This window comes from Camellia sinensis, chromosome 1 (assembly GCF_055761805.1).
Source record: "Camellia sinensis isolate YWXY chromosome 1, ASM5576180v1, whole genome shotgun sequence".
Classification (NCBI taxonomy): domain Eukaryota; kingdom Viridiplantae; phylum Streptophyta; class Magnoliopsida; order Ericales; family Theaceae; genus Camellia; species Camellia sinensis.
In genome coordinates this window covers 150,594,948-150,613,419 of record NC_138961.1, presented here as the reverse complement: position 1 = coordinate 150,613,419, position 18,472 = coordinate 150,594,948, and the positions used below count along the sequence as shown (strand labels likewise).

General features: G+C 36.8%; 1 protein-coding gene across 1 annotated transcript; it reads left to right on the top strand.

Moving 5' to 3' along the window:
- Positions 1-2,644: 2,644 nt before the first annotated feature.
- Positions 2,645-17,795, top strand: LOC114321745 (membrane-associated protein VIPP1, chloroplastic). Its single transcript, XM_082915641.1, has 12 exons — positions 2,645-2,818; positions 9,421-9,545; positions 9,671-9,781; positions 11,143-11,207; positions 11,287-11,368; positions 12,160-12,234; positions 12,570-12,640; positions 12,761-12,843; positions 13,902-13,966; positions 14,996-15,070; positions 16,293-16,354; positions 17,783-17,795. Exons 1-12 carry the CDS (start codon positions 2,698-2,700, stop codon positions 17,793-17,795), a joined length of 948 nt encoding a protein of 315 aa, XP_082771767.1. The 5' UTR covers positions 2,645-2,697.
- The last annotated feature ends 677 nt before the right edge of the window (positions 17,796-18,472 follow it).

The following is an 18,472-nucleotide window of genomic DNA, read 5'->3' as shown; positions in this document are numbered from 1 at the left end:
TGGATATGGAATGTAAATAAAGATTCAAGGAAGCCCTAAAAAAAGCATGTTTTCAGTTCTAAGAGAGGCCAAACAGCAAACACAAATAGGGCAAAACTAGCATGCAAAAATGGCCCTAAATGTGAGATAATGAAGCAACTCACAGCTGCTGGCCCCAAACAGATTAGGGACCTTCAACAATGTTGAATAGGGGCCCAAAATATGATGTTTTACAGTTTATGAAAAACCACAAAAACCAGCACAGGTATGGCTAAACTCTCATGCAAGAAATGGGCCAAAAGATGGCCAAAGAAGCAAGTAGTGGTTGCTGGCCTTAAACACAAAGGGGCACTTCAACAATGTTGAAGAGGGGCCAAAAATAATGCATTTTACAGTTGATTTCTGGACCCAAAACAGTATGCAAATATGTCCAAAATGCTATGCAAAATGAGGCCAAAAAGAGAGATATAACACAAAGTATATAAAAGATGCCTCAAACCATGAAATACCCTTAATGAAACATGAAGAATGAGTCAAAATAAGACTGTTTTCAGTTCTGAAAAGAGCTCAAAAACAGAAGCTCGAGAGGCTAATAAATCATGCAAAAATGGAGCCAAAATAGAGATATAAAGGCAAGTGATGAATGGAGGCCTAAAATAGCAATGAGCCCTTCAACAATGTTGAAGAAGGGCTCAAAATAAGCAACTTTTTAGTTCATGATAGAGCTCAAAACAGTTTTTACACAGGTCAAAAATATTACACAAGATAATGGCATATAAGAAGGACAATGAAGCAAGTTCATTAAGGGGGCCTCAAACAGTGAGGGGCCCTTAAACAAAAGTGAAAAGGAGCTCAAAAAAATGCCACTTTCAGTTAGGGCCGGAGCTCAAAATAGCAAGCATGTATGACTTATGTATTGAATAAAATATGGACCAAAAGAGGGGAAATGGAGCTTACCCTTGAAGACTTGACTTTGGCACCCTTTTGGCTTGAGATGTAACACTCCTAGGCCTTGAAGAAGAGCCTCCAGCTGCTGGAATGAAGGATGGAAGGGTGGAGCTTGGTGGTGGTGTGGAAAGGGGTATAGGACTTGGAAGGTTTGAGCTTGGAAATAGGGAAGGAGAGGGATATAATGCAAAGGGCTTGAGGGGATTTTTTGTAACCCTCATATCAGAGCTGGAGGCTCTGATATATAGGCAAAAATAGGGGAGAAATGGAGGGAAAAAGTGGGGGGAAAATGGATCAAGTTTCCCCCCAAAAGTTGTCCCCCGGATACAGGTTTTTTGGGGGGAAAACAGATATACAGCTGGAATATACACATTGCAAGGATCATGGCCGGCCAACTTTCAGAGTTGCAGGTGGCCGGCCGGTCAAGGGTCAAAAGGGTCAAAAATATTTTCTGGCCGGCCACCACAAATTGGTGTTCTCCCGGGTGTCCTCAACACAACCCTGTGGTTCAAAATTGTCAACTGTAAAACAGGAGAGAGAATAGGCCATTTTTAGGAAGGGTTCAAAAGGGTCAGGTGGAATTACTGACCGGCCACCAACTTTTGGTGTCCTCCCATGTGTGTACATCACAAATATGTGGTTAAAAGTTCAAGAAAATGGCCCAAGGGTGTTCAACATTGGCTTGGAAGTGAGAAAAACGGGCGTCGGAGGGCGCCGGAGGAATATAACTGGTTGCTGAAACAATTGCTGGGCTCCCACCCTTCTACGGCCTTCCTGGTGATGAAACAAAGGTATCTGCCAAAAATGAACGAAAACCGATGCAAAACGAATGTTCGGGGGTCAGAACGCACAGTTCGGGGCCCCGGAAACTGCATGTTAAGCCCCGAAAGTGGCATTCGACCACGAAGTGGGTCTCTCAGACCTCAGTGTCCCTCAAAAGGGAGTAAATAAGATGCATGCCAAAAATCGGAGCAATCGGAGATAGTTAGGCTGTCCCGAACCGAGCCACACGGCCTGACGGCTCCGAAAAACCGGGAACCGGGCTCCGAAATGGGAAAAATGGCCTACAGCCACAAAATGTAGCCCATGACCACTGAGAGATGGTCTACAGGACCTCTCCCTCCCCTCAGGAAAAGAAACAGAGAAAACCGAATCTGGTTCGCAAACCGAGACAAGGCACAGAAGAGGGTTCGGAAATCCGGAGGCAGGGCTCATGGCCGCGACTCTGAGACTTCTGAACGAGCACAAAACACAACATCACCGAGCACTCAATCGGTGACGTCTGAGTTTTAAGGTCGGTCAAAAATGGGGTGTCTACAGCGCCCGGCTGAGTTATACCAAGACTGGCCGAGCTATACCAAGCCCGACATCCTTTTTCATCAATACCTCAGCTAACCACCAGGCCCACTTATTTCGGTTGACATCTTTACCTCGGCTAACATTGCGGTCAGCCAAGTTACTTCGGCTCTGTGATACTTTAAGCACTACCACCAATCTTGACTTTGAGATGACGCCCTGCAGAGCTATCGTTTAGCTCGGTCCTCTTTCTATCGATACCTCGGTCCATAGTTCGGCCCAATCCCAAAATATGAGATGTCTTCTTGGCCTAAGACCGAGCTACACCAGCCCTTATCTCGGCCCATTACGCGGCCCAACTCCCAAAGAAGACTCTTCCTAGCTCGGCTCAATTTGTTTATAAATTACCCTCTCAGTTCCAAATCGTTGTTGAGAGAGAGAGAGAGTTGGGTTTGTTCACAATCGTAAGTAGAGATGTCTATCAAAGCACCCATTACGGGAATAAGCATGGCCTCAACACCATCTGCTTCTCTTTCCCCCTCCTCTAGTAGGCTCATGGCACCACCTCTCAGAACATCTTTTTTCGGCGATAGAGGTACTCAACTCAGTAATACCCACCATATTTCGTTTTGGGTATCTGTTAATTTCCAGATTTGGTAATTTGTTGCTAACAGTTTTAATTATTTTGTGTTGGCACTTGGCATTTATGTTTCTTTGATCAATTGCAAATTCAGTTAAACACACAATAAAATATTTATTCATTTTATGTTGGATGTACATATGAATTATTGGAAAGAAAAAAAACTAGTGTGAACTAAGAACTTGGGTCTTGTGTTGTAGTCTATTTAATCAATTTATTGACTTGCACTGCTATAGTGTGTGTAATTTCTTATGTATGATTGGTTTTGTATATTATTTGAACAAGAGGAAAAGGACTAACAAGGCACCTCACAACAGAAAAAATATATGCAATTAGTCCAACAAAGCAAACATTAATCATCGTAAAACCTCTTGAGGTTATGGGTAAAGGGACAGTAGTTCAAATCTGGTTTCAGGATTTTAGAGGCTTAAAGTAAAATTATAGAAATTTGTAGAGAAGAAGAAAATGGAAGAAGCGGCTTGTTACGTGAATTATTATTTGACTCACCCAAAATGGATCCCACCCCTTGAATGTTCTAGATGTTTCAATTGGATGATCTAGATTTTTAGTCAGGCATACTGGGGTGTTCATATTGGATGACCAAATTTTGCATCGTCGTTGTTTTAACAATTTGAATCTAGCTACTCATCTTCTACATTATTTTTTCTTCGTGTTCTTTTGTATTTTGTCTTTTCATCTTCTCCCGTTAACTTAGTCTCATTTATCTTTGTTTTCTTTTGTCATTTCTTTATCTTGTTTCCCTTTTCCACTTTCTCGTCATAATTTTAAAAAAATTGAGGAGACAAATTTTCAAGATCATTACTACGTATCTTTCAATCCAAATATATCCTGCTGCAGCATTGGGCATTTTCTTTTGGACAACTTGTATTCATATAGTATAACAGTTTTCAGGTTAGATTTCTGGATGGACCAAATTAAACTTGTAACAAACATAATCAATCTGTCAGCTGAATACTCTTAAAATTTGAAGTAATATTTTGTTTTAGTTTTTTGATAAGCAAAGAGAAATTTATTGATGAAGAAAGCAGAACAAGCATAAAACATACATCAATAAAGAGGGAAGTGCAAAAGCATCACCGCTAGCCTTAACCATCCCAACTAGGTTGGCACCGCAAAGGAAGCAAAATCATCTGCTAGCACTTGACCTAAGATTGGCGAGAAACCAATCAAAGGAAAGCAAAAGAAAGGGAAAAGAAAAAAGAAAACCAAGCTTGATACAATCCACCTAAAGCAACATGATACAATCCACACACCAGGAGCTACAGCAAAATGATAAATCAGACCATTCCTCCTGCAGAGCATATCAGACCAGCATCACTATCAATCTGCATGGACCAGCTTACCATCCAAATCTCTCTATAATCTGCAAAATCTGTGCAACATCACAGCATCTGCAACTGTTGCCAAGAAGAGCATGGAGTTGGATGATGGACTGCTCAAAAACCAAACCAATGCTATGTAGACACAACCAGGCAGAGACCCAACCAGGTACTAAACATGAAACAACAATGAGCAAAAATCTTCAAACTGATACAACCCAAGCCAGAAGAATGATGCACCAGGACCAAGCATTGAGCAGAATTCTTCAAACTGAAAGACAGATCAGACCAAACCAAGGGGGCACACTAGAGCACACAGCTGCAGATCAGACCAGCCAAACACCTATGTGCATCTGCAACAGCAAACAATAAAATCCTTCAAACTGAACATTGAGCAAAATTCTTCAAACTGATAGACAGATCAGACCAAGCATCCATCAGACAGATCAGACCAGCATCAGCCTTCCAAAAAAGCAGACCAACAATGAAATTCCAAGGGAGCACACTAGAGCACACAACTGCAGACTAGAGCACACAGCAAGCAACTGCAGACTAGAGCACGCAGACCAGCAAGCAACTGCAGACTAGACCAGCCAAACAGAGCAGAACACAGAAGCAAAACAGAACACAGAGCAGAACACAGAAGTCAAGTGCCCCAGAGGCAGAACACAGAAGCAGAACACACACACAGAGCAGTTGACAGAATCAAAAATCATCAGAGGCACCTCCTGGTCTGGTTGAAGTTAAATATAAAATCATGGATGGAATAAGAGCAAGAGTTCCCAATAGAGTGACTCTTCAACCAAATGGCAACTCGAATCTTGGTAAGCTCACAAAGCTGCAGGGAGTTAGGTTGGGCACTATTAAACACACAGTCGTTCCTGAGCTTCCAAATTGACCATAAAACAGCGAGTGGTAAGGCTCTCCATATTTGGAGTTCCTTCTTTCTGATTTTGGTGCCACTCCACCAATCAAGTAAGGCCACCACAGAGCCTGGGCATACCCAGAGAAAACCCCACCAATCTATAATGTCAGACCAAATTTTCCAGGTAAAGGGGCAAAGGAGTAAAACATGGTTAAGGGACTCAGGTTCTTCTCTGCAAAAGTGACAATGAGTAACGGCCTCGCCTCTAAGAACGCCAATGCTATGAAGGAACACAGATGTTTTGATTCTGCCTTTCCAAGCCAGCCAAGAAAAAAATTGCACTTTTGGTGGTGCGATGTTATTCCAGATAAGTTTAGGCATGGGCACAACTGGACCTCTATTAGACTGCAACCAACAGAATAAGTCACGTGATCTAAAGGCACCCTGATTCGAAGCTTTCCATCTCATACCATCCTCCACCTCATGCCTTAATAATGGCCCATTGCCCAGTAGGGCTTGCAAATTTTGGACTTCCTCCTCTTCCCAAGCCAACAGAGGTCTCCTAAAGGTTAAGTTCCAGTTGGGGTAGCTACTTTTTCTATCCATGAAGTCTTTAAGAGAACCATCCTTATCAGAAGAAAGACAAAATAGTCTAGGAAAGAGGGATTGAAGACAGTCACCACGTAGCCAACCATCCTTCCAGAATGAGATATTGGCCCCATTACCAACAACCAATTCTGAGTTAGCCAAGAAAAAGTTGAGTAAGGTAGGGTTATCAGCAGCTAAACCCATAATGTCCTTCCAGATCCAAGAGCAATTAGTAATAGTACCTTGAGAGTGAAACCAACTACCGGATCTGCTGCTGTACTTGCAGCAGATCAATCTTCTCCATAGGGCTTGTTTTTCATTACAAAACCTCCACCACCATTTAGCAAGTAAACACTCATTAACTTGACCCAAACTTCGAACACCTAATCCTCCTTGATTTTTTGACATTGAGACAGCCTTCCAATTGACCAAGTGGACCTTTCTTTTGACCTCGGTGTCGCCCCACAGAAAGGAAGCTTGAATTTTATCCACCTCTTTGATTACACCCTTTGGCATTCTAAATAGGGAAAGGTAGAAGATTGGGAGGTTTGATAAAACTGACTTAATAAGGGTGAGTCTACCAGCAAACGATAAAAGTCGTTTTTTCCAACCAGAAAGCTTACTTTTAAATTTATCCAGAACAGGTTTCCAGGTAGCTTTCCTTCTAGGACTGGCACCAAGTGGAAGACCAAGATACTTCAAAGGTAGCTTCTGAGTGAGACAGTTCAGTTTTGATGAGAAGTCATTGACTAAAGTCTCCGAGATTCCAATACCGCAAACAACACTTTTGTGGAAGTTAATTTTCAGGCCTGACATAATCTCGAAACATCTAAGTATCCTCTTTAAAGTTGTGATTTCCATAGAATCCGCCTCGCAAAAGAGAATGGTGTCATCAGCAAATTGCAAGTGAGTGAATTCTAGCCCATTAGTTCCAACATTGGCACCTTTAATTAAGCCCATAACCTTGGCTCTTGAAAGTAAGATATTCAACCCCTCTGCTACAATATTGAACAGGAAGGGTGAGAGTGGATCGCCCTGTCTGAGACCTCTTTCCGGTTGGATTTCATCAGTAGGAGAGCCATTGACAAGGATGGAAATACTTGTAGTTGTTAAGCAAGTTTTCATCCAGCCCAGCCATTTTGAACCAAAACCAAACTTTGCAAGCAAATCAAATAAGAACTCCCAATTCACCGTGTCAAATGCTTTTTCAAAGTCAAGCTTAATGATCACCCCTTGCTTATTTGATTTTTTCCACCAATCGACAATCTCATTAGCAATTAGCACCCCATCCATTATATTTCTACCTCCAATGAATGCAGATTGTGCTTCATTCACAATGATAGGCAAAACAAGCTTCAGTCTCTTGGTTAGAACCTTGGAAAGGATTTTGTATATGGAATTAATCAAGCTGATGGGCCTGAAGTCAGACAGAGATACAGGATTATCCTTCTTGGGGATAAGACTCACAAAAGAGCAATTAAGACCCCTGGCCAAAGTACTATTCTCATGAAATTCTTTCATAAAGTTTAAAATGTCATGTTTCATAAAATTCCAGCATTTTTGGAAGCAGGACAGGTTAAAGCCATCCGGCCCTGGGGCTTTGTTGCCATCACAGTCCTTAATAGCAGCCCAAACTTCCTCTTCAGAGAAGACACTTTCGAGCAGGGTTGATGCATTATTGGGCAAGTTAATGGAATTAAAATGGCCTCCCAGTTTAGGCCTACACTTCCATTGCTCTGAGTAGAGTAATTTGAAATGGTTCATCACAGCAGTTTTGATTTCAACAGGTTGCACCACTGAGATCCCATTGACTTCGATTGAATCAAGAGAATTTCTGTTATGTCTGTTTGTGGCAGTAATGTGGAAGAACCTGGTGTTCTTATCACCTTTCAATGACCAGTTAAGCCTAGATTTCTGTAACCATAGTCTCTCATCCATCTTTCTCAATTTCCAAACTTCCCCTAGTAATTCCATCCTTCTAGCAGATTCATCAACTTGGAGAGATCTAACCTCAGCTAGCAAGTCCCATGAGTGAAGTTCAGCTTCCTTCTCCTGGAGATTTTCCTTGATGTTACCAAATACCTCCTTATTCCATTTTGTCAGACACAATTTAAGAGCTTGGAGCTTCTTCTTGAGGATGTAACCTGCCCAGCCCTCCAAATTTAAGTGCTCCCAGTTTTGCTTCACTGTATGATAAAAGCTGGTGTGTATCGCCCAAGAGTTTATAAATCTAAAGGGTTTAGGACCCCAAACCCTCTCGTCCTCCATTAGCAATAGAGGGCAGTGATCAGACAAAGATCTAGGCAAACCCCAAAGTTTGAACCTAAAAGATTCAAGCCACTCAGGATTTAAAATGAACCTATCAATTCTGCTCCACCTATCACCATCCTGAGAACTACCCCAGGTGTATCCTCTGCCCAGCATTGGTAAGTCTACCCCTCCAATTTTGTCAATAAAATTGCCGAAGTCCTTCATCCCCACATCCCTTCTAACACAACCCTTCCTTTCCCCTATACTTTTGACTTCATTGAAATCACCCCCAATACACCAAGGATGAGTGAAAGTGGTTCTAAGAGTGCATAATAGTTCCCACAGTCTCCTCCTTTTCAGCAAATCATTAGAAGCGTAAACATTGACAATAATACAGCTAAAGTTTAGAGAAGTGATACCTGAGAGCAAAATGAAATTCTTGTTGCAACAACAATCTGACAAAGAGAAAACCTCAGGTTTCCAAATACACAACAGCCCACCTGCATTCCCTACTGCGTCAACAGCCATGAACTCCATTTGGTCCCCAGGCCATAAGGATCTAACAAATGATTCTGAAATCTCTGCCTTCTTGGTCTCCTGAATTAAAACAATATCTACTTTTCTTGCTCTAAGAAGCTCCTTTAATTTCCTTCTTTTCTCCGGATTTCCCAACCCTCTAATGTTCCAAGAGAGTAACTTCATTGATAAACAAACTAAGGCTCCCAAACCACCTAGGCTTGCAGGATCAGGATTTTTTAGCAGCATCAAGCTGCTTCCTCCTTTCCAGATCTTGGGTTTCAAGCTCCATGATCTTCTCAATAACTTCGGCCTCTTTTCCTTCACAATTAATGCCAAGAAGATTGCCAATTTGTAAGGTGGCTTGTGCCTCATTTAGAAGGAATCTACCTTTGCTCGAGCAACTACTCAAAGAGATGGAGTCTGACAGTGCCTTAGTGGCAGCTCTGAGAAGCACGCCCTTGTTAAATCTTGCACCTCCATTTGCCTTGGCCTTTGATTTCTTTGGAGCTTTCGAAGGGTGTGGCTTTGCTGCAGAGTGATAACTGCTAACCTCTGCTGCTGTATTATCATATAAATAAATGAGAAAAGTAATTCTAAAATATTTTTCTCATACTTGCTGACCAAAGTTTGCTAAGATGAGATTCAATTAAGAATGGAGTTAAATAATCAATGTTCTTAGTAGATATCTTATGGATCATATTGAAACTTAATAATTAAATTACAGAAATGTAACAATGAGATTTTATGTTCCAAAGATGAAGGAAATTTTTTTTGTAGGTAATCCCATGATTCTAGATCTTTGTGATGAGAATGTACCCTTTTAAAAACTAGAATATCATAAGTAACACCATGGAATTTTTCTTGCTCTTTCTTGTTGCCAGAGTTACCTATTAATGTTGTTGTAGGATTGATATCTTCTATCCAAAGCAGAAAGATTCTATTCTCTTAATCTTTTTGGTTCAGTTTTTCTTAGAATTCATTCATTTTTCTTGTAGTGGGAGCTATAAAATTTACAGGGATACGACTGTCTCATTCCATCAGATCCAGATGTAATGGTCATGGTGGAGGCGCTCTCGGTGCTCGAATGAACCTTTTTGACCGATTTGCTAGAGTGATCAAGGATATTAGAGGGTTCTTACTTTGTGATTCTTTGTTTGGAAATCACGGCTTTGATTTTCTCTGACTTACACTCGAATGTTTTTTTTTTTTCCTTTCTTTTGTTGCTTAATTTTGTCACAAGTGTAGTCATATGCAAATTCAATTGTTAGCTCCTTTGAAGATTCAGAGAAGATTTTAGAACAAACTGTGCTTGAAATGAATGATGATCTAACAAAGATGCGTCAAGCTACAGCACAAGTATGCCTCATTTTCAGTTGCTTTCGTACTTTAAAAAAAAAATATTTATTCTCACTCGTTGATAGATCTCTCTAATTCGTTTTCTTCCCTTTTTTTCATATCAATTTTCTGTGAATTAAAGGACAATGTAATAAATCTATATCTATTTCACTGCTTAAAGTGATAGAGATGGAGGAAGACTTACCAAAAAACCAACAAACAAATGAAAGGAGATGGAGGAAAGGTGGTGAAAAAATTTATGGTAGTGTTTGGTAGAGTCTTAGAATTATGTTTTGAGAATAGAGTTGTATTTTGAGTTTGTGAGTTTTGGAATTATGATTTGAAAAAAAAATTTGTTTGGTTATAAGTTTTAAAAAAAGTTTTGAATTGAATTTTGAATTTTTGATGTGCCATATGAAATGAGAAAAGTTGTTTGATTATGAGTTTTGAAAAGAGTTTTCAAAACTTAATTGAAAAACTTATGACTCATAACCAAACATACAACTCAAAACTCTATTGAAAAAAAAAAAAGCTTATGTTTTCCATCAATAAAGCTTTCTATTGCCGATCAAAAAAAAAAAAAAACCAAACATACAACTCAAAACTCTATTGAAAGTTTTATTCATAACTCATAACCAAACTCTTTTTAAAATTCAATTCAAAAAAATAATTTATCATTTTGGTATAAAAAAATAATTTCTATATTTAAAAAATATCAAAAACAAATATAATATATATATATATATATTTTAAAATAACATGCGGCAATTGGCAATTGCAAAAAAAAAAAAAAAAAAAGTACTATTCTGGTCAACCGACCGAACATCCGGAAGGATGTTTGGGCGGACGATCGGGTAAACCAATAATTCAAAAAATGTCTGGTTTACCAAATATGTTTTCTAAATGTGTTTTGAAATTGATTTGGAATAACTCATAACTAAATACATAACTCAAACTCTATTGAAAGTTTTATTCAAAACTTATAACCAAACTCTTTTTAAAATTCAATTCAAAAAAAAAATTATCATTTTGGTCTAAAAAAATAATTTCTATATTTAAAAAATATAAAAAATAAATATAATTTTTTTTTTCTTCCAAATAATAGGTGGCTATTGGCAATTGCAAAAAAAAAAACAAGAAGAAAAAGAAAATACTATTCCGATCAATTGGCCGGACATCAAGATGTCCGGGTGGACGACCGGGTAGACCAAAAATTCAAAAAAATTTTGGTTTACCAAACATGTTTTCTAAATGTGTTTTAAAATTGTTTTGGAGTCATAATTTGAAAACTCTAACCCAACATAGGATTAGAATGTAAACGTAGAATTAATTTTGGAAAGTCTTACCAAACAAAGCCTATGTCTTTTCCTTTTTTTCTGAAGGTTTTGGCATCACAGAAGCGGTTGGAAAATAAATACAAAGATGCACAAGAAGCCTCTGAAGAATGGTAATTTGCAAAATAGCTATTAAAAGCTTTAAATCAATCGTTCCAGCCTTGTTGGTTTTATCCTTCCATTTTACCATAGGTACAAAAGAGCACAACTTGCTCTTGGGAAGGGAGATGAGGATCTTGCTCGTGAAGCTCTTAAACGGCGTAAATCTTATGCTGTAAGTCTTTGTTCTGGTTAAGTGGTTGTGATTAATATGTAATATACCTTATTAATAAAAACTGCTCGATGAATTGCATTACGAGGTTTGAAATTTGCTTGAGAATTTAAAAGTTCTGGATAGAATGTCTGATCTAATATTGACAAGCTCACATGCTACATATGTTTCTTATTGATTGCTTTACTTTTCTTGTATTTGTCCAGATGACTAAGTTTATGAGATGACAGTGTACTGCAAAAGCAGGTCTTGGAAAGATCAAAACACAACCTAAAAGATCATTCTATTTTTTCATTTGGGTAACTTTGGGCATTGACATTCAAGTGCAAGTACATGGGTTAATGATAACTGTGAAGCTTCTTGAGAACATGACTGTAACTGATGCATTTTACTAGAATACTATTACTAAGAGTGCCATCATCTAGTCCCTGACTTTTTGATCTCTAATACTTGTTTGGAGTTTACTTCTTGCAGCATATTGTGATTTGTTGTAAACTTTCTTTTGTTTTAAGTATTTATTACTATTTATTTTCGAGTATCAGATTTCAATAAATGCAATGACTACCTAAAAACTCTCTTTTTTCTTTTCTTTTTGTGTGTGTGCGCGCTCGCGTGCTTGTGCATGCATGTTTTTATTTTTATTTTTTCTGGCAAGTGGTTATCAACTTGGAGGGTTATGTTAATTTTTTGTAATTTTTTCAAGACGGGATAAGAAAGTAAATGAAAGATTATCGTGACAATGCCATCAGTCTGTATTTTCTCCCCACTAATTCTACTTCACTTGTACCATTCAGGATAATGTGAATACTTTGAAGGCTCAACTTGATCAGCAGAAGAATGTTGTTGATAATCTTGTCTCCAATACACGGGTGGGTCTCATTTTCTTTTTGCTATGTGGACACCTATGAATGATAGTTTTTCCATATCTGCTTCTTTGTAATTTTTTTATTGTTTATTTTTATAGATTATGGCTTGTTGGAGTCTCCATTTGTACACATTCAATGAAATTGTATTTGTTTCTTTGGTTAACTGGGATTTGGTCTTCTTGTTGCAAAGGTTTTAAAATGCTCTTCGGAGAAAAGTTTAAATTACTGTAAGCCATGATGGCTGTTTTATCATTTGAAGGCTTAGTCACATCAATGGCACAAGCATTGAAACTAGTACAGTTTGGTTTGACTATATTTCTGATTTTTTTCATTGAAAGCTATTGGAAAGCAAGATACAGGAAGCAAAGTCAAAGAAAGATGCCCTAAAAGCACGTGCTCAATCTGCAAAGTTTGTTCTTACTTCTATCAATTATTTATTTTCACTCTTCAGATTGCAAAATATCTTTACTTCACATGTTTAAATACAAAGTGGCTACTTTTTATTTTTGTAAAATATTTCCTCTTTTAGGACTGCAGCCAAAGTGAGCGAAATGTTGGGGAATGTGAACACAAGCAGTGCTCTTTCAGCTTTTGAAAAGATGGAGGAAAAAGGTTAGCCCATTTTTTTTCTCTCCATTTTTTTGTTTTTTGTTTTTTTGGTTTCTGTCATGTACCTTTTGGTACTTGTAGAAGGGGAATTTCTGTAAGTCTTTTATGAGCAAGTAAAAGATAAAATGACTGTAGCCCTAGAATAGGCAAAAGATATGGAATACAAGACAAACCACTGCTGGCCATATCATCCTAATTGTTGGCACTTTTTTTTTTTTTATTTATTTGCAAACACTGGTAGGTCCCATATTATTATTAAGGTCTTCAAATGCAAATCTTGTGTTTAATAAACCTTTCTTTATTTAGTAACTATACGTGTATTTGTGCAGCCACTAGAATAGAATAGGTAAGTTACAGATGGTCTGATTCTCAGCCTATCTTGTCCACACTGCACTTTTTATGAGGTTGACAGTTGAGATCAAGATGATCTACTATAGAAGATCTATTTCAAAGCAGCAATCTGCTAGAAGATCGTTGGATGAGAAGATGCAGACCCTCTCCAAATGGCTTACATTGTAATCGGTTTCCGTATTATCTTCAATGAAAGTGTATTAAAAAGGCCATATTGCAGAGAAACCCTATAGCCTTTATTACCAACTCCAATTATTCCCCATATAAACTGAGGGTATTGGTTCTTGTGAATGTCTGAGATCCTAGGGACATTAATACATGCCACGGAGATTTTTTAGTTTCCTGTTGTTTAAAATGTTGTTCTTGAAGTGATTTCATTGAATTTTTGTAGTTAAATTAGTTTTTATATAATTATCAACTGGCCCAGTTACTCTAATTCGGCCTTTGAATGAAAGCAAGTAATCCGTTCAAGTGTTTCCTTTTCTTGCATCTTTTCATTTGTTGGGTGATCTAGGAGGTACTTACTCTTGATTGTTAGATGTTCTAAGGTTTTCCACTTCTAAGATTTTTGGGCTATGGGCATATTTGTGAGGTCCAATTACTCTGATTTGGTCTTTGAATGAAAGCAAGTAATCCATTCAAGTTATATTGGGGCAAATCTAAACTATAATAGTATGGTTGATAAAGTTTTTCGTTGTGTTTCCTAATAGTTATGGCCATGGAATCTCAAGCAGAGGCACTTAATCAGCTAACAACTGATGATCTTGAAGGAAAGGTAGAGTTTTCTTTTTTACATCAGTGTCTCCTGTTCAGAGGTTTTAACTCTCTTGCTATACTTATATTTTAGGATTAGCATTTGAATTGATTTGAAAAAAAAGGAAGGATGAGGTGCCATATGCAAATAGATGAACATTTGGAACTGTGTTATTCGAACCAGCCTTCTGCAAATATATGGCCATGGAATTGTTTCCCTATATTGCCTGCGGAGTATCTAGCTTACACCATAGTTACTACACTGTTTGTATGATGCCCCATCATATGTGCAAGTTTGTGGTGGTGTTCTTGTTGTGGTTATTATCATCATCGAACATATGTAGATAAAGAATTAAAAAGAAATTCTTCTGCTCATTCTAGTGCAATATTTTTCTTGTTGACTGGATAGAAGTTTCAAATTCATATGGATGACGTGAAAATAAGCATGTCAACGACCATGGTTATCCTTGTCACTGTTATCTGACCAGAGACACAAAAAAAATATTGTTTTAATGGAACACGATAGCTGACAGATGACCTGCTATGAACAACATTGCCTTGGCCTATGGAACACGAAAACCTAACAACCCATTTACTGTCAAATAACATAGACAATACCAACATAATCAGCATTCCATCTCTATAATCATAATCATATCAACTTATCAAGTGCCAAGTTAACCAATTGGGACTAGTCCAGTTAGTCCCAAATTTATATTTTAAGTGTTAATTTGTTAGAATTTAAGTCATACTATTAGGAAAATTCCATCTGTGTTTTAAAATTATGAAATTTCTCCAACTTTTTCAAATTTATAAATTAAACCAATTTACATTTCATGCAGAAAATGTTCATAAATAAAAAGTTGTATAAAAATCGAGATATTACAAGAGGTGTATGACTTACGATGCGAACATTTATAATATTAGTGCCATCCTCAGTTGTTGGTCTTGAACATAAATTGATTGGACCTGTTGAGACAGTTTCCAAACGAGAAGCGCTTTACTTGGTTTTATGTAATTCTACAATTCCAAACACTTCTTTCTTTTACAGTTTGCTTTGCTAGAGAGCTCTTCAGTTGATGATGATCTTGCAAATCTGAAGAAAGAACTGTCTGGCAGCACAAAGGTATTTCTACTTCTATCATTTGTCTGTAAGTGCTATGTCCTTATTGCTAACATATGGCTAATTTGTGCTAGGAATTTAGGATTATTTGTTTTGTCTTTCTGTTCCATCATATTTAATTGATCTTGGTGAGTGTATAATGCTTTCACTTGGGGTTCAAAAAGGTCCATTGGGATGCCAAAAGGGCTTTCATGAGCAATGGATCTGCTTCCTTAGAGTACTCCTTCATGATGCAGCTTACAAGGAAGGAAAGCTGGGATTGTTTTTTTTTTTTTTTGGGTCAGAAAAGTTTCTCTTTTAAAGACATTTTAAGTTTCACATGTGATTACTTTAATACCAACCAAAGGCTCATCAAGCATGAAGAGCAGGCCTAGTTTTTAATTTCTAACAGGCTGTGTCTTTGTGAAGCACTTCTTTAAGCTGTCCCAAACTTGACTTTAGTTGTTTATTGACAGTTTTCCTTAAAAAATTAATATTCTTTTTGTTAAGCGATATGTATAATATGAAAATATGTGTCTAAGAGGAGAACCCTAATTTTCTAGGTTCTCTCTCATTAGCTGTATTTTCTTCTCTCATTCTTCTTGCTCATTTCTTCTTTCTTTTGTAAATCTAACAGTTTGATATTACTAGCTACTATAATGTTTTTTTTTATAACCTTTGTACTATTGAAGATATCTACTGACAGAAATAATCACTAGGAAAGAATCTTGGCATCATATCCATAAGCAGTTACAAATTCTTTGGCTGACATCATTTTTTCTTGTTATTAGAACCTTCAATCTTGCAGCAATAGGACTGCCAATTCTGTTATAGTTCCTTTTGTGTGTGCATAATTGTGTACGTGAGAGAATATGAGAATTTTAATTTGATATCTCACAATTATGTGGGACTAGAACGCTATGCACACCCATGATGCATGTGCAGAAATGACGGTTGTAACTGTTGTCTAGAAAAAAAAAACTGAAGAAATAAAAACTTAGACAATTGCATAGGAGTAATTTGGGTATGAAAAAATGTGTAACATGACCTCAAAACATGTTTTGAGTTGTGTGCTTTATATAATAGAATCGATAGAACATGTAGATAATGCAGTAGTTCCGAAATCTTGACTTCCTATCTAGTTTGTCTACTTTCATGGCAACCAAATGAATTGTGATTTGCATAGTGATTGCTTGAACATTTTTACTTTGGATCAATCATGTTTCTTTTTTCTTTTGGCTAACAGAAAGGAGAGCTTCCACCTGGGAGATCGGCTGTTGCAAGTACAAACTCAGCATTTCCTTTTGAGTTTTCAATTTTTTTTTTTTTTTTTTAAACCACCCAACACCACCCACCACCACCATCACCACCACCACCACTATCACCCCATCACCCACCATCCACCTGTCACCACCACCCGCCGCCGCCACCACCACCACCCACTCGCTACCACCCGCCACCATCACCCACCCACCACCCACTTGCTACCACCCACCACCCTCCACCGTCACCCACCCACCCACCACCACCAGCTACCCACCACCCATCGTCACCACTTTCCACCACTGTCTTCCACTGCCAGTTGCCACCACTTGTCATTTCTCACTCTTTTTTATATTTTTAAACATTTTGTCAATTACCAAACGCGTTTGTAGTTTATGTTTTTCTAAAAATAAACAAAAAATAAACAAAAGCCGGTTTATAAAATTTTTGTAAATATAAACTGAAAACGTAAACGTTACCAAACGCACCCAGGTAACTCAAAATTTTGTAACTCAAATTACTTAAAACGACGTCGTTTTGAGTGTAAAACGACATAAAACGATAGATTTAAACCATTTGAGTCACAAAAATTTGAATTATCAAACATTTTCCTTACTAACAAATAACGAAACATAGTATCATGTGACATTAAATACAATGCATTAAATACAATCTAGGCATGTAGAACATATGGCACTTTCATTTCCTCCCGTTGAATCTTTTGTATCAATAGATTAACGAAGGAGTAACTGGGTTTTTATTTTTTATTTTTTAAATTAGGGTAGTGTCCACATTTTAAAAGAAACAGTGCACCAAAAAATTGTCCATTTTAACAAGGCTATTTCAATAGAGCTTACTAAAATATTTTATCAAATTTATTATTTTCATTTGTTTTTTTATGTGGCCTGATGGATTTCAATGAGTTTTATATATACATAATATTTATCACATAAATATTGACATGGCGGGATGTAAAATGGTAAAAAAAATATAGATGATAATAAATGATAATAAATGACACTCTCTCTTTTATAAAATGTTGAGAAAATATTATTAATGGAAAGTACAATAATTAATGTAAATTTAGTAGTAAAGTTTAGGAAAATATTTTTTATACTGTGTTTGGTTGGGGAATTTATATATATAATAATTAATATTTATCACATAAATATTATAAATTTCTTCTCAAATTTCTCAACCAAGCACAACATTAAGGTCCTTAGTATTAAGATTTTATAAGATAACGAGCAAATAATATTTTCATAATAGTAAAGGTCCCTCAACATTTTCACAGAGGAAATTTGATTCAGAGAAATTTTATCCGATTCAGAAAAATTTGGCCCTGTGAAAATGTCAAGGGACCTTAGCTAATTAAAAAAAAAAACATTTTAAACATCTTCTACTATGCAAATTTGAAGAGAGATGTTTCATTAATTTTTTCAAAAGTTTATAAGTTTTTTTTTAATGTTTCAGAAATTTTCAATAATTTGATATTCAACAATGCTTGATAGTCTGAATGGCTCGAATGTCTCAAAACGATGTCATTTTGGTATAAAATGACATTGTTTTAATATATTCGTATCATTCAAACAACACAAATTCGAGTTATCAAATATTTTTCTTTGATATTATTATTTTTTTCACTTTTTATTAAAATAATAATTCCATAAAACAGACCCGAGGGACACGAGGACTTGATTCTCTATTATCCACATCGCAAACACGTGACACACGTGTTGTTCCTCCAACAAATCATAATCATCCATTCAATTTAGGGTAAATTACACTAACACCCCTGAGTTTTGATCTAATTACATCTCACCCTAACGTTTTGAAAAATGTATTTAATAGTTTCATTTCACAAACTTCATATTTATATAAAAGGCAACAACTCCTAATAGAAAAATAGAAAAAATTACATTGAAAAAAAAAAAAGTAAAACAAAGGGAAAAAAAAGAAAAAAAAGAAGAAGAAGTAAAGCAAAACAATAAAAGAAATAGTGCATGAGTTTAATGTCTTCATTCCGTCTAAATAATTACAATGACAGGGAGGTTAGTGTAATTTTTTAAACGTTAGGGATGATATGTATTAAACTCAAATCTCATGGAGTGTAAGTGTAATTTACCCTTCAATTTATATTAATAATAAATTAAGTTGTTTTTA